Source organism: Cucumis melo, chromosome 4 (assembly GCF_025177605.1).
Source record: "Cucumis melo cultivar AY chromosome 4, USDA_Cmelo_AY_1.0, whole genome shotgun sequence".
NCBI classification, from domain to species: Eukaryota; Viridiplantae; Streptophyta; class Magnoliopsida; order Cucurbitales; family Cucurbitaceae; genus Cucumis; species Cucumis melo.
Genome location: NC_066860.1, coordinates 33,379,881 through 33,401,762, shown reverse-complemented (window position 1 = coordinate 33,401,762; position 21,882 = coordinate 33,379,881). Strand labels below are relative to the sequence as shown.

Sequence of the window (21,882 nt, the reverse complement as noted above, 5' to 3'; positions counted from 1 at the left end):
AGAACAGCCTAAAAATGAGATGATAAAGTTTTCCTTTTTAATTTTTTTTCTTCATAATTATCAATAAATTATGCTTTAAAAAAAATCATGAGACTGAAATTGACTTTAAAAAAAATTACAAGGCCCCCTTTATGTTTCTTTGTAGTATTCTTTCTTATTGGGAAAAAGAATTACAAATATGTAAGAAATTGAGCCCAAGTGTATGAGTCATTACATTTGCTTTTGCGCACGACTTCCGTAGAGATCCTCGGAACCACTTTCACTGCCATTAGTCACCGGAAACCTACCGGAGCGCGGAGGCTAAGGGTCGAAGATGAGCGTGATCGACCTTTTGACCAGAGTAGATGCGATCTGCCAGAAGTACGACAAATATGACATAGAAAAGCAGAGAGATCTCAATGTCTCAGGCGACGATGCCTTCGCTCGTCTCTACGCCACTGTTGAAGCTGACATTGAAGCCGCTTTACAGGTTTGACTCCGATGCCTCAGTCAATTTCTCAGTTTCTACTCGTTCTGTTGCTGAATAAGGAAATGAATGTTTTAATTCTGAATTAGTAGCCTCTTCCGTTTCTGATCTAGATTTAATTCTGTGGTTAAATTTTGGCTTACATAGATGATTTTGCATCTTAATTTTCTGGTGAGGAGGGCTCGGTTCTAATTTAGGAGGTTTTTTTGTGTGTGTGTGTGCAGAAAGCGGAGGATGCTTCTAAAGAGAAGAATAGGGCATCCGTGGTGGCGTTGAATGCGGAGATTCGTCGTACGAAGGCTCGATTACTGGAGGAAGTTCCCAAGTTGCAGAGGTTGGCTGTAAAGAGGGTTTGTGTTCACTGTCTTCACTGAGTTTATTTTGAAAATTCAGTCTCGTAACTCAAATTCCATCTTAAAAGCTATACGTCTCATATGAATTGATGAGAGGATTGTGATGAAAGGATGAGGTTCCTAAATTCATTTTGAACTTAGGATGGTTTGAAATTTTTATACTCGATTGAAGTTGAGCCACTGAATGTGAACTGTGTAGCTTCTACCTATAGATTGGATTGGATGTTCACATAATCTATTGACAGGTTAAAGGGCTATCAACTGAAGATCTTACCACTCGAAATGATTTGGTGCTTGCATTGCCGGATAGGATTCAAGCTATACCAGATGGAACTGTGACTACCACAAAGAATAACGGGGGCTGGACATCCTCAGCTTCACGGACTGAAATCAAATTTGACTCAGGTGATGTATTGAATTCAGTTAAATTTTCTTCAACCGTCTTTGTGAAACTTTCTTTCTACTTTAAGTCCTCAATACCATGAACTAGTCCTATATTTGATATGGACATTTAAATTGATAAAAGATGGGCGGTTTGATGATGAGTACTTCCAACACACTGAGCAGTCTAGTCAGTTCAGGCAGGAGTATGAAATGAGGAAAATGAAGCAGGTAAATTGTATATATCCTAGTGTAGTCTCTTTGTTGAAGAAGGAAGGATGCATGCTTTCTGGCCAATTGCTGTGGTTTAAACCCTTTATTTTGGTGCATATGCAGGATCAAGGATTGGACATGATATCAGAAGGGTTGGATACTCTGAAGAATATGGCACATGATATGAATGAGGTTAGTTATCTTCTAGGTGGGAGATCATATTGTTATTAATTTTACCCCTTACCAACGTATTAGTTGATAGTGAATTGTGGCATGTTATTTGCAGGAAATAGACAGGCAAGTCCCTTTGATGGACGAGATTGACACTAAGGTAATGATCTCTCTCATTTGATTTTTATATCTCTAATTACACGTATGTATATGTATATATATACTTGTAGTCTCGATGTTCATGTTTATGACAACCACCAAATTTTCTTTTTGAATCATGGCAGGTGGACAAGGCTGCATCTGACCTTAAGAACACCAACGTTAGATTGAAGGACACAGTTAACCAGGTTTTGCTCTGTTCCTTCAATCTCTATTTAACCTTTATTGTCAGTTCCTGAAGTGTATGTTCCTGACCCTTGTGTAGATATGTGCTTATCCTTATTCCTCATGCATGCCAAATACCTACATATGTATATTTGTAAGAAGTTTGTAAGTTTATCTAACATGAGTTTTTATTGCTACAGCTAAGGTCCAGCAGAAATTTCTGTATTGATATCATTTTGTTGTGTATAATCTTGGGGATTGCTGCCTATCTATACAAGTAAGTTTCTACATTCTACCCCTGTTCCCTAAAGAACGATAGCTGTAATTGTTTAGCATTTCTAAATCATTTTTAATTCTCCCCATGTGCCATCTATACCATTTTCATCATGTACTGAAATTTGACATATGGCTATTTTATGGGGTGGCTGACCCGAAAGGGAAAATAGAACTTTTAGAATTGGAGATGTCATTTGATGATGTTTGGGAGTTGGTGAAGTTCATTTCCTTGTGGGCTTCATTCATGTGGCCTTTTTGTAACTATGACTGTAGTTTGATTTTGTTGGATTGGAAACCACTTTTTTGTAGTTTTTTGGGGTGTTCCTTTTTCTTTTTGGGCTAGTTTTTTTTGTACCTCTTGTACATTCTTTCACTTCTCTTCATGAAAGCTTGGTTCTTACGAAAAAACAGAAAGAAAGAAAGAAACGAAGGAAGAAAAAACTGATGTAGGCCTGGATTAAGTCACTTTTTAAAATTGTTTGAGGATTTGGAAAGACTTGAGAAGCCTGGGCTGCGATGATGAATGAGAATGACAATGTTTTCCTGGGCCTTGAGATAGGTACTGGCCCATGGCATCTCATATCCTACTATAAGGTCTTAACAGCCCGACCATCCATTATCCTAAGAAAAATTCTATTTAATTTTGTATGCTTCAACTTAGCGGTTCTTTAGGTAAGTGCAACTGAACTTTGTTATGGAATGTGGAAATAGTACTCTATCATTACAGGTTCATGATTCAGATCCTATCTAGTTGATCAAGCTTCCATTCCAACTGTAGTATTATTAACTGACTGGGATTTCTGTCAGATCTTCTAGGGAATTGTTGAAAGTTATGTGAATTTCAATTTTTATTGATTCATTTTATTTATAGATTTACGTTGATTAACCTCATATACTATAGAAAGTGAGAATCCTGTTTACCTAAGGAGGTTTCCAAATAAAGAGTTTGGGATGTCTATAAATAACCTTTGAAGGGTCTAGGTTTAATCTTTTAGGCTGGGAAGCTTGAACTTAAAACCCTTGTCTTTGGACGTTGCTACACCTACAAGGTTGCAAGGAATGAAAGAAAGTGATGATGTTCATGTCAGAACGATGGACGGAGGTTTCATTTTCCTTTGTTTTTTTGAGAGATTTTATCTTGTCATTATATATCAAAACTCGAAACTGTTGATATGTTAGCTGAAGTTTTTATATTTCGTTTGGTTAACCATGTCAAAATAATTTGTAGTTCTAAAAGAGATTGTCTCTCTCTGCAGTGTGTTGAAGAAGTGAGCTAACGCTAACAAAGGGGAAAAATCTTCATGTTCTTGTGGAATATTTGTGTCAAGGTTGCTAAGAAGAGTATCGGTATCAAGTACATTATCTGATCGTGTTTGTGTTGTTTATAATATTTGTATGTCATATTCTTTTACACCGGACTCGCTGTGTACTATCAATTCTTGGTTATATTGCTTGATTCTTTCATGTTGCACTTGTATAACCTGTCCTTGCTTTTGGCTTCAAATTTGAATACCGATCTCCCATGCTTGACATTTTAGATCATATGTAACAATATATGCATACTTAGGCATTTATTCATGTATTGAAATGTTGTGTGATAACAGACATCTGATTGATGAATGTCGTTGCTATGTAAGGTCATCCTCCCCTAATGGATTGTATGCAACCGTTGCTTTTATTTATGATATCGATTTGGACATGCATCTTAATATCGATCACGATCAAAGTTTGATCGACAAATCGATTAAGATAGTAGTCCTTTTGGCTTCTCTCCACTACCCATTGTAGCGTTGTAAATTTGAGCCAAATAAGCACTTTTAGTCCCCAAATAGTGTTCACATAAAAGCAATAATTTTGCTCTATAATACTAAAATGAATATAACTGAAATAGTTGATTCTGAAGAACAGTTATTTTTCTTCTTTTTCATACAGATTTTTGCTTTCAATTATCAGTTTAATTTTTTTTAAAATTATTTATTGGCTGAAATTATTTTCTAAAAAGCATTATTTGATTATTCATTTAACAGATCTGAACATGACGGTAAACAAGTTTAGATATAATAATTAAATCCAACTTGACCATTTGATACCATTTTATGTCATTTTCTTCTTGGATTCCTTCTTTGTTTTATTGATTTATTTATTAATATTTTATTTTAAATGCAAATAATAATGTTATATCTTCAACGAATTTGATATATACACATTTCTAATCCAACATGTTTGACAATACACAGATCAAATCTCGCATGTATTCTCTTTAACGTCACTTTCTTTTCATTTCAAAATTAAGCACTACTTGTTTAGATTATTTTCGTTAATTAACAAATAACATGTCGGTTTGATGCGAGAGACGAAAGAGTTTATTTAAACGAGTACTTCGTTGTATTTTATATATCAATCTTAACCTAACACGCCCATCCTTTTAGACTTAAATAATGAATAAAGAAATTTAACCCGACCCGATCTAACGTTAGTTTTCGATTGGTAATTAAATCATTTCTTTAATAATTGTTGAGTGTCTCGTATAATAGCAAATTGAAGGATTTTTTCAGTGAAGACAAAAGAACATTCTATGGGTATATATAGTTAAAACCAAAGAACCATGATTATAATTTATCATTAATTAATGGCTCAAGGAACGTTAAGCCCTATGTTTTTCTTGTGGAATTAAACATTCATATTCTTTGGAAGAATCTGATCTTTAAGAATTGAGAGTAAATAATTAATATAAACATTATATTATACTGCCACAAAACCCTCACTATATATAAACATACAATATTAATTAATACAACTTGTCACCATCCTCAAGGCGACATGGTAGCTAGGGGAAAAAGTTTGGGAAAATAAGTGAAGAAAATTGTTTGACATATATTAAGTTGTGTAAAACATTATAATCTATTTATGTGATTAATTGTGTAAAGTCATATATCTAATTATTTTCACCATCACATAAGGTTTGCGAGTTCAGATTCATATATATATATATAATGAAATTAAACTTATATATTTTAATTAAGGATGGTTTAGACGATTAATGAATTGCTTGGCTTGATTTTTAAATGTTTAAAAATAAAATTTCACCTAGAAACAGTACTTTGTTTAAATGGTAAAATGTCATTTCAACGAAGCCTTATGTCATAATCAAGATAACTAAATAATAAAAATATTATAGAGCCTTTGAGTAGAAATTAATTCATATGGCTTTAATGTGTTGTTGTTATAATAATAATAATTATTATTTTGAGGTAATAGAAGGAAAAATTGATTGGCTAGAAACTCTATAATTTTCTTGAGCAATGTGTAATTAGAGACATATTGGTTATTGTAATCCAACCTAATAATTTTAATAGAAATTTCAAAATAATATAAATTTATGTGTGAGATTTAAATTTTAATTGCATCACTAGATATCAAAATTCATACTTTTAACTTCGATCTTTTATTAATTTCTTCGTTTTTCATATTTATTACTAATTTTAATATTTAATTTTAAAAGGTAGTAGTTCGTTGTTATTATTTTTCATCATTATTAAATTTAAAATTAACATTTTACTTCTTAATTGTTTTAAAATGGATGAATAAACAAGGATTCCAATGACTGATTTAAGATATTTTAATTAAAAAAATGAAGATTTAAAGTGTAAAATAAATGGTTTGGAAGATTATTCTTCTTGAGATTATGAAAGTATTTAAAAAAATTGTAAACTAAGTTTTACTTTATTAACTATATAATGGGCAATAATTAATTAGTTAAAAGGACCAATGGAAATGAGATAATATAATTCATGGCTTTCAAAGGGCAACATTATTGCCATCTCTTCCTCTCATTGATAGAGACTCACATGTGAGTATGTATTATTATTCCCAATTCCCAAAGCACTTATTCTTCCCTTCAAAATCTTTTTTTTTCTTTTTTGTTGTAAATTTATTTTTACCACATTTCATAATTTCGGGTGTATATGAAAATTAAATCCATCTTTCTTTTAAAAAATTTAAATCACATAAAAAATGAAAAAGAAAATGGGTACGAAGAATATATATTAGTGAAATGAGATTAGACATATCAAAATCATACGTATCTATGACATCATCATTTTATTATTTGAAATCTCGACTTTATTTAATTGGTGAGATATTGATATACCATCTATAACATGTCCTTTATGTGGAGCATATTGTTTTATAAACACATGTCATCTATTACATCAAATATATATATATAAGATATTGGGTTCATAATATTGTATTATGAACTAATTTAAACTTGAATTATCCATTCGGTATAAAAATTTTAAGTCAGTAAATTTTATCCTTTTTAACCATGGTAAAAGTATGTTTACATCACCAATAAATATGGCAAATATATTGGCTGAGGTGATATATGTGAGTCAAATCAGTCATATATTGACACATCACATAGTATATATTAAAACGCACGAGACAACTTCACGTGAATTTCAACGAGAAACGACTCGGGTATGGACTACTTAAAAAAGAATTATCAAGCCATAGAATCAAACTTTATTCAAATTACAGTTACCAAATTTGTAATATAACTTGAAAATTACTATATTTTTTTTTTGTTTTCAAAACCGAGACTTGAATTTTGAAGGCAACTCCAAAGAGCGTAAATATAACAAAAAAAATAATAATAATAGGTGAAAATTATTGTATAGAGACTTAATTTAAAAAAAGAAAATAAAAATCAAATTGTGGAGTTGGAGGATCAAACCCCTTATCCCAAAAAGTTGATATTATAAGTTTTGTACCAATTGATTAGCTGTGCTTACATAATTAATTAACTATTAAATACATTTTTATAGAGGAAGATATCGAAAAATTCTTTCAAGAATTTTTTCCTCCCCAAGAAATTATGTATTAGAACACATAGACATATATAAGAATGATAATAGTAATATTAAATAAAATATCACCAAATAATCTCATAAGACACCGTGGATTCCAAAGCATATATATATATATATTTGGAATTTTGGTTTTGTTATTATTTTGAGATTCTCAAAACTTTACTTAGAAAATAGCATACCATACATTTGGATGCGTTGTTTACTTAATTACTCGTGTGTGTATATATATATGTATGTATATATATATATATGTATATATGTATATATATATGTATATGCATTTCTAATAATATTTTCATATATTTTTTTGGTAACTTGAACACAACTAAATATATTAGTTTAAGGTATTTATATCTTCTTATCATGAGACAATCACATTGAATCAATGGTGTTCGATAAATTTTATATTTGGACACGAGGAGGAGAGAGAGAGAGAGGTAGAAGGAAGGACATACGGGGGAATCTGTTTAATCTCTCTCATCCATGCAACATGTACATTGGAGTGTGTCCTTATCTGGTCGGACATATATATCTTTAGGGCTCATTCTCTTCCCCACCTGTGTCTTAAAATTAGGGTTTATTATTTAAGAGAGAGAAAGACATAGGGTTTTGTGTATATTTGTTATAACTGCATGTGTTAGAGAGAGAGAGAGAGAGAGAGAGAGAGAGAGATGAGAGAGAAAAAGCATTGGATACCAAAATAGGGATGGGAAAAAGCATATGTGATGTGAATGAAAATCCAAGAGAAAACAGACAAAAGTGGTTCATATCTCTCCTTATATATATTTATATAAATTTTCTTTACTTTTTTCTTTATTCCACAAAATCAAAATTAAATTGTCTTCCTAATTAGGCATCAATTAATTAATTAATAATAACAATAATGGTGTCTCTACATTTTGGATTATGATTCTTTACTTATTTTCTTCTTTCTTAAATTGTAAAAATTTATGAGAATAAAAGATAATATTTTAATTGTTTAGTTATGTTCATGTTTATGAATATATAATAATTACTTTCTTTCAGCTCATCTCTCTTAAAATTATTTCAAGATTTTTATTTTGTTCGAATTCAAATTTAATTTAGAAAATAAAATATCAATTAAATTAAATTATAATAACAATGTATTGTTAATGGTGTTAGTTAATAATATAAACTGAAGTTAACTATATTTATTTATTGTTGTACGTGTACTAATTAAAAAGAAACAAAAATAAAATCATGAGTCCCTTAAATCATGGGCTTAATTTTCTATGGTCACCTTTAAACTACTAATTTAAACAAAATAAAACCCACTTAATTAATTATCATAAACACATTTATTTATTATTATTATTTTATTTTGTTTGTTTATTGATTACAATCCTCTATATATGTATTGAAAATTTGTAGGAAAAAAGGTTTTTTTTCATGAAAATATCTAAAATAATACATTAGCAATTGGGTTATATATAACCAATCAAGATCCATCAAAACCGATCAATTATAATCAACATCAATCGATTTTCATTAGAAAAACGAACACTCAATCACACGACAAATAAATCTTTCTCAAATCAATTCAAGTGATTCAACTCCATCGAATTCACCAACATAAACACATGAAATCATCACATCCCTACTCAGGATCCATGCCAAAGAACTGTTCTTCTTCTCTTCTTCTTTTTTTTTTCTCTTTTGAACAAAAAAAAAAAGTTGTGATTACAAAATAGATAGAGACAAGTAAAGGTATCACGGACGGATGTGTGAATTACAAAGCAAAAGCATATGGGGAAGTGTAAAACTATATATTATATTATATGATATAATATAAATCTATTCTCTTTCATCTGTCTCAATGTTTCTGATACCCCTCTGATTTGTTGTACTAACATTACAATTGCCCAAAATTACCCTTTAATAATAATTATTACTTAATCATTCTTTCCCAGATTCACCCTCATAAAGTTAACTCACTTTTTTCTTTTTTACCAAAAAGGAAAAAGGAGTCGCAAGTCACAACTCACAACTCACACACCCTTTATTCTTTCTCTTTGTTTCCATTACTTCTAGGTAGATTAGGTACTTTGTTTTCCTATACATTACAATCCCTCCTTTTTCCACGACCTTCTTCTTTTCACTTTCCCTTCTTTTTCCATTTGGTTAATAGATATGTCGTTCATTTTCTCATTCTTAATTCTTTTGCGTAAAGGCTCAAACTTATTGTTGATATGTTTGGAAAAACTAATTGGAGGATAATTATATTCTTCATGGGAACCACAAATTTTGTTTAAAGAATTCTTATTGCCAGGGGTCCCTACAAAAATAAATGGAAAGTCGTGCGAGATGAAGAATGAAACGAAGAGCGAGAATGGAAATGGTGAAACCATTCTCGACATTGTCCCACCGCCTCGTGGATATCTCTATCGTTATAAACACATATAGGTCCACTATTGTATTTCATTTTCTTCCTTTTTTTTTTTTTGTGATTTGATTGGGTTGGTGCTAGTGTTTTAATTAATAACGATGTTCGTGTGTTTTTCATTAATTAGTATTAAAGATGGTTTTTGAAGTTTGGAAAAAGTGATTGGTTTAAACAAAAATTATTATTGGGTTTTGACTTGTGTGTATAGAAACTTACTAATTGAATAAGTTTTAGGTAAAGTTGTTTGCGTAATAGTCTTTTGTGAAAGGAAAGAATAATAATGGTTTTTTTTTTATTTAAAGTATTCTATTAGATAAAGACAATCACATGGTAGTTATTGGATGTGTGAAGAACATTTTTGTTGACCACAGGTTTCAACCTATAGGTATATTTTGGGAGGAGGTTTTTGACTTATGAATTTGGACTATTGTGTAAATTAGAACAAATTATGAATTCAACACCATTCACTATAAGAAAAACAAGATTTTCTGAATGCAAAGAAACAATCGTGTCGAGAGATAGAAAGTTGAGAGAAATAGTGTCATTGATTGATTTATCGTTAATTAACACATATTACCTTATTAGTTTACTTACATGATGTTTAAAAGTGAATAGAATCTATACATAAATCCATGTAATATACCTTTTCAATTTCAAGCACTTCTAAGCTCATTAATACAATGAGAGAGTCAAACATCAACATATATGTGTGTGTATATATATATATATATATATATATATTATTTTGTATAGTTCACAAGACAAAAGTTGGTACAAACAAAGAGTTTGGTGTAGTTAGTAAGTTTACATCTATATCTATATATATTAATTAATGTTATAGCTTTGAATGTAACTCATCACAAATGGGTCCCCTCCTTTTTCCATTGAAAAGTTTGAATGTACTGTTGAAGTTTGAACCTCAAAAAAGTAATTGAAAAGAAAAATGAAGAAATTAAACTCTATACATTGTGGTTACAAAAGCAAGTGTATAGAAAGAGAGAGAAAGAGAGAGAGAGAGAGAGAGACAAACAGAGAGAGTTGGTTTGTCCATTCCAACATATGGCTTCCAAAATTAATGAGATAAAAGAATAATACAATTTAATATCATTCCTACTATTTTAAACAGAACATTTTTAAATATCCCGTAAAATCTAGCAAAATCTCATTTCGATCTTATTAGTGACTATTATTGATAAAATCTAAAATTATGTGATATTTTATACTTAGGTTTTTACCGTTCTTGTGTTTTTTACTTTAGTTCATTTTAATCATTGTATTTCTAAAATATTCACTTTGACTTTTATATATACTTTAACTTTGCATTTTAGTTCGAACTTTCAAAAAGTCGAAGCAAAAATGAAAATGAATAAATTGAAAAGGATTACTTTTTTAAAGTACAAGAACCAAAATGAACGTTTGAAAGTATAGAAACTAAAAATGACCAAAACTATAATGGTACAAGGACCAAAATAGTAGTACTTAGTCAATTGAGTTAAGTCTTGGTTGAACTATAATAGTATTAAAAAAATAAATATATTTGAAATTAGGAGAGAGAGAGGGAGGGAGGGAGAGATATATTCTTTTTCCATAAGAGAAAAACATGTTGGTTTTTGGTGTTTTCTTAAAAAGCAAACAAAAGAGGGAAAAACCACACTTCAGATCTCAATTACAAGAAAAACACACACTCTCTTCTCTCTTTTTCTTCTCTTCCTCTTCTCTTCTCATCATCATATATAAATTTCCTTTTTTTTTTTTTTAAATTTTCTGTTTGAAGGTCTTTTGTTCAGATTCGAAGTCTTCAAAACTTCTTTGGTTTTTACTGTCTTTTGGCATAACCCTAACATTTAGTCTTCTTCCAGCTGATCTCTTTCTTCCTTTGTCAACAGAGAAGATCATCATCATCATCATCATCATTTTAAACACAAACCAAAAACCCTTAAGTTTTTTAGCTGTTTGTCTGCAAATTAAGAAAAATTTAAAAATCCCTTGGTCTTTTCTTGTTTGTTCTTGTCTAAACCGTTCTTCAATCCTTTCCCAAATAAGAATCCAAAAACAAAACAAAATTATGTCAACTAATCCTTTTTCTCTTCTCTCTTCTACTAACACTTCCTTCCCTCACCAACAAGATGCTAACCCTAACCCTAAACCGAAACCCTCCGCTGCTGCTGCCAAGAAGAAGAGAAACCTCCCCGGAACCCCAGGTGAGCCACTTATTCGTTCTTGTTAGGTTTTTAATTCGGTGGGGAGCTTGAATAATTTGTCTGTTGTTGTTGTTGTTGTAGATCCTGATGCGGAGGTTATTGCTTTGTCGCCGAAATCACTCATGGCGACCAATAGATTCATATGTGAAATTTGTAACAAGGGGTTTCAGAGAGACCAGAATCTGCAGCTTCATCGACGAGGGCATAACTTACCGTGGAAGTTGCGACAACGGACAAACAAGGAACCGATTAAGAAGAAGGTGTATATTTGTCCAGAAAAGACGTGTGTCCACCATGATCCGTCGCGAGCTCTCGGCGACCTCACCGGAATAAAGAAGCATTTCAGCCGGAAACACGGCGAGAAGAAGTGGAAATGTGATAAGTGTTCTAAGAAATATGCAGTTCAATCTGATTGGAAAGCTCACTCCAAAACTTGTGGGACTAGAGAATATAAGTGTGATTGTGGAACCCTTTTTTCCAGGTAAATTTTCCCTTCAACCAAATTCAAGAAATAATGGGTTAGAAATAGAATCCATTTTTTCTCACCATCGGAAAGATTTAAACTTTTAACCTTTACACAAACGAGGTTTGATACAAAGCAGTTTGAAACTGTAGTATCACAGATCAGTCAGAATTCGATATCCAAACACGTTTTTCAAATCATGGGTATTTTTTGAATCAAGAAAAAGGCAAAAACTTAGCTTTTTCACTTTTCTTTTTACTCTTATTGTTAAAGACAGAAGTAATTAATGCAAGATTATGTCTCTGACCTAGAAATTGAATATTATTGTAACAAAAGTAATGACAAATGATTGGACATTAAAACTAAAATGTTTTGATTCTTGTTTTTTGTTTGCAGGAAAGATAGCTTCATAACTCATAGAGCATTTTGTGATGCTTTAGCTGAAGAAAGTGCAAGAATCACAACAGTTTCAGCTACAAATATTCTCAATAATCTAAGAAATGATTCAAATAATATCAATCTTCTTCATCAACAAGCTGATCATCATCAACCTTTGATTGATCATCATCAATCTCTTGGAGATATTTCTGGACTTTCCCAATTCACCAATCATTCAGATCATTTCTTGAGAGATTTTGAGGATCACCAACAAAAGAACAGATCTCCATTATCACTTTGGTTGAACCAAGCTTCTGCTGAAAATGCAATCAACAACAACAACAATATTTCCAACTTTTTTGGAGCTTCTTCTTCTTCTTCCAATCTTTTCGGATCCATAACTGAAAACGGGCTTTCGATGTTGCCAGTGATGGAGAAAGAAGATGTTGAGAATAAGGGAAGTAATAATAATTTTTCTAAAGCTACATCATCGTCGGCAGCTGCGCTGTTATCGGGTCAGTCTTCTCAGTCTGTTGTTTCTTCTTCTCCGATGTCGGCCACTGCCCTTCTGCAAAAAGCTGCTCTTATGGGCTCAACTAGAAGCAGCAATAATAATAATTCCCCGCTCTTTGGTTCGGGTGCTTTCGGAGTCATGAGTTCTTCATCTTCGTTGTCCTCATCGTCGTCCTCCAATGCAGTAAGCAGCTTGAACTCTTTTAATAAATCTAGAAGCTTGACAATGGCTGACTCGGTTCAGATGATCGGTAGCAACTCCGACTTAAGCTCGAATTGTCTCAGCCAACTTCTAATTCCACCAAACGGTAAATTTAATCTTTTATTCACATTCTTAATCCCATTTTAGCTAATATATTTTGAAAATTACCACTAAATTAAATTCAATAAATGACTACTATCAAGAAAGAAATAACTTTGTTACTGAACTATGTTCAAATTAATTTTTATATATATATAAACTGTTAAAATCTTAGACCAAGGACAATGCGACTTTATAACATTTCTCTGAACTTACATTGACCTTAAAGTTTAAGGTAAATATAATCATTTATTCATATTCGTAACGCAGGTAACAACGCTATGAGAAGTAGTGGACAAACGAGGGACTTCCTCGGAGTCGGAGGAGGAGAGGCACCCCGACCACCATTCCTTCCGCCGGAGCTAGCAAAATTCACCACCATAAACTCAACAATGGGACTAAGCCAATTTGCCGCCAACCACTAAAATCTCATCATCAGAAACCATCAAACTTAATCAAAAAAACCGGAAAAGGTCAGTAATTGAAAAAAGGAAACAACCATTGTCATACGTGAGAAATTAGCGTTTTATTTTTAACCAAATTTCATTAAAAAAAAAAAAAAAAAAAAAGAACAAACATAATGATAAGCTAAGAAAGCTAAGCCACATTTTCTTTTACAGTGCAGGGCGGCGGAAACGGTCAGAATGGGCCGACGGCGGGGCCACCGGTGAATGTTTAAAGTTTGCCAGTCCAGATCAAAGCAGTAAAAAGAGCCATGCAATGCAATGTAAACTTTTTTCTCTCTTTTTTTTTTTTTTTTTTTTTTTTTTTTGTTATTTTCTATGTTGTCGTTTGAACTTTTTAATTTTTTTCCCCATTTCTTTTCGTAATTTCGCTTTCAAATTATTGCATTTGCCAGAGAAGAAAAACTACTTCTATAGTTCTATATATATATAAATAAATATATATAAACATATATATCTCTATATGACTACTGGTCAAACTAATCTGGCCGGCAGCCACCCACCAGGTCAACGCCGGTACGCTTCAAAATAATCATATCGATGATAATAATACTAATAAATTAAAATTAGTTAACGATAAAAATAGATTCACCGTTCAAAATTATTAAAAATATTAATAAATACGAACTAATTTCAAATTTTATCGAGAAAAGATATGATAGGATGAAGTTGATATTTTAATCTCAATAATTGTATGTCAACACATGCATGAGTCTTTTCTTAAATAAACTTTTTTTTTTTTTTTAATTTTAAAAGCAATAGATGTATCAATGTTATATATAAATAAAGATATGGGAGTTAAATCTTACCCTAATTCTTATGAAAATTGGAATATTTTGAACATCTAACTTCCTAGTCAATATAGTGTTGTATATGTTGTAAAATTATGCTCTTGTTAACGTAAGGTAAACAAGATGTTGTTGAGATTTTATTTGGAAAATATAAACAGAGTAAAAAATAATCGTTTTGTGGGTATTTTTCATAATTTTAGTTCGACATTTTTATGACAACTTGATTATAATTAAAAACTGGTTGAATTTTTTTTCTTTCTTTTTTCTGATTTATGGATGGACTCGTGAAAATTTTCTAATATATAATTTAAAGTGCCATCCTTACTATATATATAAAAAAAAAAAATCCTTTAATTAATTTACATGATTAATGTGGGATATTATTAAATGAAAAAAATACTTAAATTGCTTCCTTAAACCTTAATTAGTATGGGAAAATTAGAAAATAATGTCATTTAAAAAAAATCATTACGAGTGATAACTTAATCAATAGGATAAAATTATATATAATTTTTTTTGTCGTGATGACAGAAGGAAGAAATCGAAAATAAAATTATATATAATCAATGTATAACACAATTGAATAAGATGTTTTTTTTAGCATAATAATTATCTAGACCATTAAATAAGACTTATACTAATTAGTTTAAAATTCCAATAAAAAAAAAAAGATGAAAGTCTCATAACAACTATTATAAAATTAGATTAAAAATACCTTTTTGGTCTCTCTATTTTCAAATTTATTCAATTTTAGTAATTTTATTTTTAGTAAATCTCAAAATTATTTAATAATTTATATGAAAATAACACTGAATATATTTTATAAGTTTTATAAGTTTTATAGTGAAAATGGTAATAGAATTTTTTTAAAAAAAAAAAATCAATAAACTAGTAATAAGAACTAAAGGTAAGATTTAATAAAAGTTTAAGAAGTAATTAAATTGAAAAGATAGATCAAAATGATATTTTAACACAAATAGTAATCACAAATATAACTTGAAAATTAAACCAAAACAAAATGAGTTAATTAAATATATATATATATATATATATATATATTGTTAGATTAGATATAGTTGAAGAGTTTTAGGGATATGGTTTAAGTTTCCAATGATGTTTATAGATTGAGAATCTCAAGACCCTAATTCAAGAGAGAAATATGAGATTAAAATCTAATTTATTTTTCCAAAATTAAAATAAAAAGAACAATATTGGAACAAATTAAGATGAACAAGAATGTATATAGGGTCCTAGGTATGATTGTAGGGCACTTTTGTTCCTAGGGAACCCACTTGCTTTGGGAGCACCCACCCCTAACACATTTGACTTTGCCCTAAATCCTTTTTTTCCCCTTACTTTTCAAGTTTAAAAAAAAAACCCTATGAAAATTTGGTCAATGGTCTATAGGACATCTCCCTAAATTCAAAAAAAAAAAAAAAAAAAAAAAAAAGAATTTGGAGAAGTTCAACTTTTTGAAGTCCTAAAACAAAAGGACTTTCAAAAGGAAAGATCTATCAAAATGCACAAAAAGCAAAAAGGTGAAAAAAGTTTTGATTGATTTATATTGAAATTATAGTGTAATGATGTCTACCTTTTTGTGTTAAATTACAAAAAGAAAAGGGAACAAAGTTCACCTTTTCTTAAAGGAGAGAAAAAAAAAAAAGTAACTATGTTATTCATAAAAGTAATGCTATGTACATCTTATCAAATAAAAGTATAAAATAATAATAATAATAAAAGTTTGAAAAATATTATTATAGCTACAATATATCACTCATCAAAATGGATTTTTTTTCCATACAAAAATGTTTTGGGACATAAAATATGTGATATTCAATACAATATTAAATCGGTTTTTAAATTTTATATTTGTATATAAATTTTGGGAAATATGTCTTTTATCATTATGGCTCGGCCAATAAAAATAATTATCATAGTGAATATAAATCAAAATTGAGAAACTTACTTTATCACTATGCTAACGATATTATTATAGGTTTAAAATTACATTTGATCTCATGAAAGTAAAATTTTTAGTTTTACTTTTATGTGTAATGATTTACCTATGTACTTTATAACTTGTAACAAATATAAGCTCGATCGTGCAATACATGATTAATATTTAATGACATTTGTTATAAATCTAGATAAATAGACTAACTGGAAGTCAAACTTGCTTATAAACGATACATAAATAGATGGGGACCAAATTGCCATAAGTTTGAAATATAAAACACATGTTGCTAAATTGTTACTTCTGTACAAACATATAAATTTCTTCCTTTTGTATATATAAGAAGAATAGTATCATTGTCTAATATAGGTTTCCAAAATAAACTATAAAAAAGTATGATAAATTTAGGTATATATATATATATATAAATATATAATTCTCATCGAAAAATTATTTACATAAATCATCTATATAGCATCAAGGGGATGAAATACACAAAAGTTGGTAAAGCATATACAAGATTTGAACTCCATGTCAATGGCTGGCTGGGGCAAGGCTTCTGAAGTTCCCATTTCAATATCTTGACCAGGAGGATTGATTTGGCTCGGGCGCAAGGTATCGGGTACTGTTTCAGACTGCAGTGGGACCTCGAGTTGCCGTTGAAGACCAAGTGGAGGATCTGCTTGCATTGGAGGCATGGTCTGTTGTCAATGATCCATCTGCGGTTTGATGATTTGATTGATTGAGCAATGGTCTCGTTCGTCGAAGAATTTTTTCAAGAATGGAACAAAGAGCCATTGTAACTCCAAAGCCCGAAAATGTGGCAAGAAGTACAGCTACAATAGCCTGCATATGAAGCTGTAGATCCAAACAAACGTGATTAATGACTTGATTGCTTAAACAATGTATCTCTTTTCTTCACGTTGCTTCAACAGTGCTACAGTTTTGGACGTAAATTCTTACCTTTGAGTAGAAAACATGAGAAAAGGCGATCACCAAAGATAGCTGGACAGCTGCATAAATCCATATATACTCCTTCAATACTGACAACAAAATTCAATAGTATTAATGAGGATTGATGATCAAGAAAAAGCATCAGAAAGTGTTTCCGTATAACATATTGAAATAAATTAAACAAGTTAAGTCTTACCCATTGTTGCTGCAGTCATGGATGCAAGAAGACCAAATATGCAAGAAAATGGAAGAGAAATAGCTAGAGCGCTTGATCCCATTTTACCAGCCTGCATAGTTGGTACTGGTATTAGCAATCCGAGCACCCTCGAAAAGAAAAAGACGACCATCATTAATCCCCACCCATCTATTGATGTTACATTTTTAACGTCATCGTTGATAAAAAAATGAGCATAACTAGGTAGATAACTAAGAAGAAGACTAGAATACCAGAAGTTGCTCTAGGAAGCCAAAGTAAGCTAGCATGTTCATGATAACAAGAAAAGGAACATCCTGCCAAACCCTGTAGAATTTTCACACAAAAGTTCAGTTTTCAACATAAACACGAAAACAGAATTCGTCTTTCTACAATCAGGCAAATAGCAAAATCTGGTATATTTGTATGTATAATGTTAAAGAGAACGGATACCCCTTTTCTGGATGCCTTAACATTCCAGTGGAGAAATGGTTTACTTGCCTGTATCGAGTAATGGCAACCGGATTGGCCCCACTTCCTTGGATGTTGTAGGTCTGAACGGCATGCACAGGTAACAGCTCAATCGAAAGATTCTGAACCTCTTGCCTGCACACGTCACATATTCTGTTACCTTTAGTGCTAAACCATTTGGTAGCGCATTCTTGGTGAGCCAGAGCAAGTTCACCCTTGCAGTTACATTCCATCTTGAAAGTCTCGGGACTGTTCCCAAACTCAATCAAGCATATTCGACAAACAGCCTCTTCTGAAATATGCTCACCAGCGTCTATATTTTCATCTGAATCATGAAAATAAAGCATGTATTGATAATTTAAGATTAAAGAAAACAGACATATCTAATTTCTAAACGTGCTTCCCCCCAATTAAAATTCCCAACTGAACAGAGTTATTGGAACAATTATACAGTAACCAACAGTGAAGAAAACATGATTTCCATGGTACTTAAAGAATGGAGAATGAATCTTGTTGATGTGAAAAAACCAAACACAAAATGATCTAAGAAATTTACCGTTATGATATGTTGGTGATTTAAATGGGGTCAAATGAATCTCTTTGCCAATATTTGGAGAGATTGGAATCAGACGAACAATATTACCACGTAACAATACACTTCCATCTTTTCTGATCAAAGGTAGGGAATGGGATCGATGCATCGACCTTTGAGCCAATTCTCTCTGTAATGTGAGGAATTCTGTAAGAACCAAATAGAAAAACAGTTGGAAAAAAAATAACTGTTTGAGCAAAAAGGGGTAAGCCATCAAATTGCAATGATCTTAAGAGAGTAGCTTCAGAATGCATTGCAAATAAAAAGTTACATTCTTGTCAACTCAACCAGAAAAACTAAGTCCTATCCCAAAAATGTCAACGGTAATGATCGAAAGACAAAAAAATACAAAACTTTAATTCAAAATATGAAACCCTGCCTTCACTATATTCTGACATATGAGAGCTGTTCTACAAAGTTGTTGCAAAGTGTAAGAGTTAAGACAGAAACGAATGAACAAGCAAAGAATGAAGACAAAAAAAAGGATCACACGGATTTACATGGTACCCTAATAGTATGTAGCTATGTCCATTAGAAGAGGGAGAGAGGTGAGTACCATAAAATACAGATACAGAAGTGTCAATGCGACTAGATGGTTTATAAATTATAGCCCTATATACCCTGGGCCAAGTAAGAACTTGTGCTTGGTCAGAAAATAGATTCAAAACATCCCATCAATAAGATTGAATGCGGGTGAAAACAGTGCTATAAAAGATAATCACATCTATAATACACGATGTTGTTGCAGTAGCCAGTAGTCAATAAACAGTACTAAAGCTCAAAAGTGATGGCATACATACAATTGGGATGGGAGGTTCACTTATGCCCCCTTCATATGAGGATCCTGGATCTGCTGCTCTTTTCAACTTAAGTTTTGTGAGCGACGACGACCTTGATATTCTTGGACTCTGAGATGCAACTACACGAGAAACTTCACAGGGTATGATTGGAGACATTTCAACATCTGGCCTTAAATGTGCATGTTGGGAATTCATGTTTGTTCCTTCTTCATTTGATTTACTTTCAGACGGTGAAGTGCCTGGGGACACTGCAGCAACAGAAAAAGTTGGGGAAGATAAAGGGGAGAAAGCCAGTCTTTTTGCAGAATGGATTGGAATCTGGGGAAATTTTGATATCTCAGAATGCTCCTCAGTGTTCATAGCTGCAAGTGAGGGAGCCTCCATAGGATGTTTATCAAATTTCTGGTGCAAACTAGGGCACTTGTCTTCAGTTGAATCTCCTCCAGCCTTCGGTTTGAAGCAGAAAATCAGAATGAAACTATTTTCACTTTGAGAAATATACACATAACTCAGAATTTTATGAGCCTGAACTCAAAGAAGAATCAAAATAACTAATTCTCTCATTCAAAAAGAGCACAAGATAACCAAGAAGAATCAAAATAACTAATTCTCTCATTCAAAAAGAGCACAAGATAACCAGGCACCATCAATTTCATTGGTTTGATTCAACTTTTTATGTATGAACCTACGATATGATCACCGATTGCTGTTTCCGTGATTTTCTTTACGATAATCTAAACAAAGTTCCAAAACTTACCAAATGTAACAAAAACTAGTTGTAATCAACATTCCACTCAACAAAGTGAATTCCTAAGAAAACCCAGATAAATTTTGTAAATACCTTGAGATTTGGTGCACCAAACCTGTTCTTCAAAGGGTCACCACCATCTTCTTCAGCTAGATTTTGCTTCCCAGCAGCCATTTTGCATTGAAGAACTTACCTCACGCCAATGGCAGCAACTAGACCACGATTCTTGAAAACAAAAAAGTAATGGGGTTTCAAGTTTTCTTTGAAACCCTTCAATCTGATAAAACAATAACCCGAAAACATGGAAAAGACAGAGAGAAAGAGAATCAAAATAGGGGTTTTGGTCTATTCCATTGACATTCATATGAATGTTTGCGAAAGCTGATTTTTTGAGCTATTACAGGTATTTGATATGGTTACATTATCCATTTTCCATTCTTGACCCGGAAAATTAACGTAATTAAAAGGAAATAAAAAAAAAAAGAAAAGAAAAAGAAAAGAAAGTGACATGACAACAAACAAAACTAATTCTGGATAAAGCTTTAATTAACAGAATTATGAAAACCACTTATCTAAAACGTGACGTTTTCTTTAATTAGATGGCAATTGACTTTATTTTTAAAAACCAACGAAGATGATAATCAAGCAGATAATGTGATACTACCTAGCGAAGGGTTATACGCTTCTACTCTGTCCAAGCTCATCTTGTACGTCGGACTTTGACATTTGAAACGATTGAAACTGAGGGTAAGCATATCAAAGGTCTTAATGATAAGATAATCTTTGTGAACAAAATAATTGTATTTATTTCTCTTCCCTAAAATGTCAGAGTATATTTAATAATGTTATGTATATAATTTATAGAAAAATGTGTGATACTAATTATTGATGACGAACAAAATATATATATATATATATGGGGTAGAATGACGAAACAGTGTATGGGCAAAGTAGGTGAAATACATAATGCTTGTAACTACAAGTAAGTGTTTCACCTACTTTAGTTATGTTACAGAAAAATATGGTGTATAACTATAAACTATACAAAACATTATCATACCAAGACTAATATGATATAGAAATATGAGATGTATATATTACCACGTGGAATTATTAATCACATTTATAAATGAACAACTTTCTTCTTGAATATTATTAAACCATGTAAGGAAGGAAGGAATAGAAGAGTAGATTGGTCCTTTAATACCTCAAAATAAAGGAAAACCTATTTTAAGAAAATATATATACACATTATATGTAAGCCAAATAATTTATTACATTTTAGAGTATTTTGGTTACATGGGTTTTTTTTTTTTTTTTTTTTTGAATATATACCTATAATCAATCAATACTAAATAAGCTTAGCTTAGAGAAATTTGAAAATATGGCATAATTTGTGGACTTTCTAGGGAGAATTAACTAATAGGCCCATTTAGACCAGGATTCGGTCCATTTCTTCAGATATTATTTGGGCTTTTATAACTGTTAAAAGCCCCATCCTTCCAATGTATAGGGCTTTATTGCTAAGCTCTTGTTCCGTACACTTGTTTATCCACTTCTTATCAGCTTTTATAATAGTGATAATAATTATTATTAT

At 31.3% G+C, this 21,882-nt stretch overlaps 3 protein-coding genes across 6 annotated transcripts; 2 read left to right on the top strand and 1 right to left on the bottom strand.

Annotated features, from left to right (window-relative positions):
* Positions 1-113: 113 nt before the first annotated feature.
* Positions 114-3,869, top strand: LOC103486468 (syntaxin-71). 2 transcript variants are annotated; one of them, XM_008444445.3, is made up of 9 exons: positions 114-469; positions 691-816; positions 1,065-1,224; positions 1,346-1,431; positions 1,537-1,605; positions 1,700-1,744; positions 1,869-1,931; positions 2,109-2,185; positions 3,441-3,869. In XM_008444445.3, the coding sequence occupies exons 1-9, from the start codon at positions 314-316 to the stop codon at positions 3,454-3,456; spliced, it is 798 nt and encodes a 265-aa protein (XP_008442667.1). In that variant the 5' UTR covers positions 114-313; the 3' UTR covers positions 3,457-3,869. The 2 variants fall into 2 exon arrangements, with proteins under 2 accessions (XP_008442667.1, XP_050940141.1); XM_051084184.1 differs by having other exon boundaries at positions 137-469; positions 1,346-1,605.
* A 7,202-nt stretch (positions 3,870-11,071) lies between these two features.
* Positions 11,072-14,244, top strand: LOC103486474 (zinc finger protein BALDIBIS). Its single transcript, XM_008444452.3, has 5 exons — positions 11,072-11,663; positions 11,745-12,144; positions 12,523-13,325; positions 13,589-13,791; positions 13,939-14,244. The coding sequence occupies exons 1-4, from the start codon at positions 11,528-11,530 to the stop codon at positions 13,741-13,743; spliced, it is 1,494 nt and encodes a 497-aa protein (XP_008442674.1). The 5' UTR covers positions 11,072-11,527; the 3' UTR covers positions 13,744-13,791; positions 13,939-14,244.
* A 2,677-nt stretch (positions 14,245-16,921) lies between these two features.
* LOC103486473 (uncharacterized) lies at positions 16,922-20,709 on the bottom strand. 3 transcript variants are annotated; one of them, XM_051084183.1, is made up of 8 exons: positions 20,379-20,709; positions 19,538-20,062; positions 18,702-18,867; positions 18,176-18,470; positions 17,929-18,001; positions 17,678-17,768; positions 17,491-17,570; positions 16,922-17,385 (listed from the first exon to the last, which is right to left on the bottom strand). In XM_051084183.1, exons 1-8 carry the CDS (start codon positions 20,457-20,459, stop codon positions 17,158-17,160), a joined length of 1,539 nt encoding a protein of 512 aa, XP_050940140.1. In that variant the 5' UTR covers positions 20,460-20,709; the 3' UTR covers positions 16,922-17,157. The 3 variants fall into 3 exon arrangements, with proteins under 3 accessions (XP_050940140.1, XP_008442673.2, XP_008442672.2); XM_008444451.3 differs by having other exon boundaries at positions 19,538-20,024; positions 20,379-20,706; XM_008444450.3 differs by having other exon boundaries at positions 19,538-19,984; positions 20,379-20,705.
* Between the last annotated feature and the right edge of the window lie 1,173 nt (positions 20,710-21,882).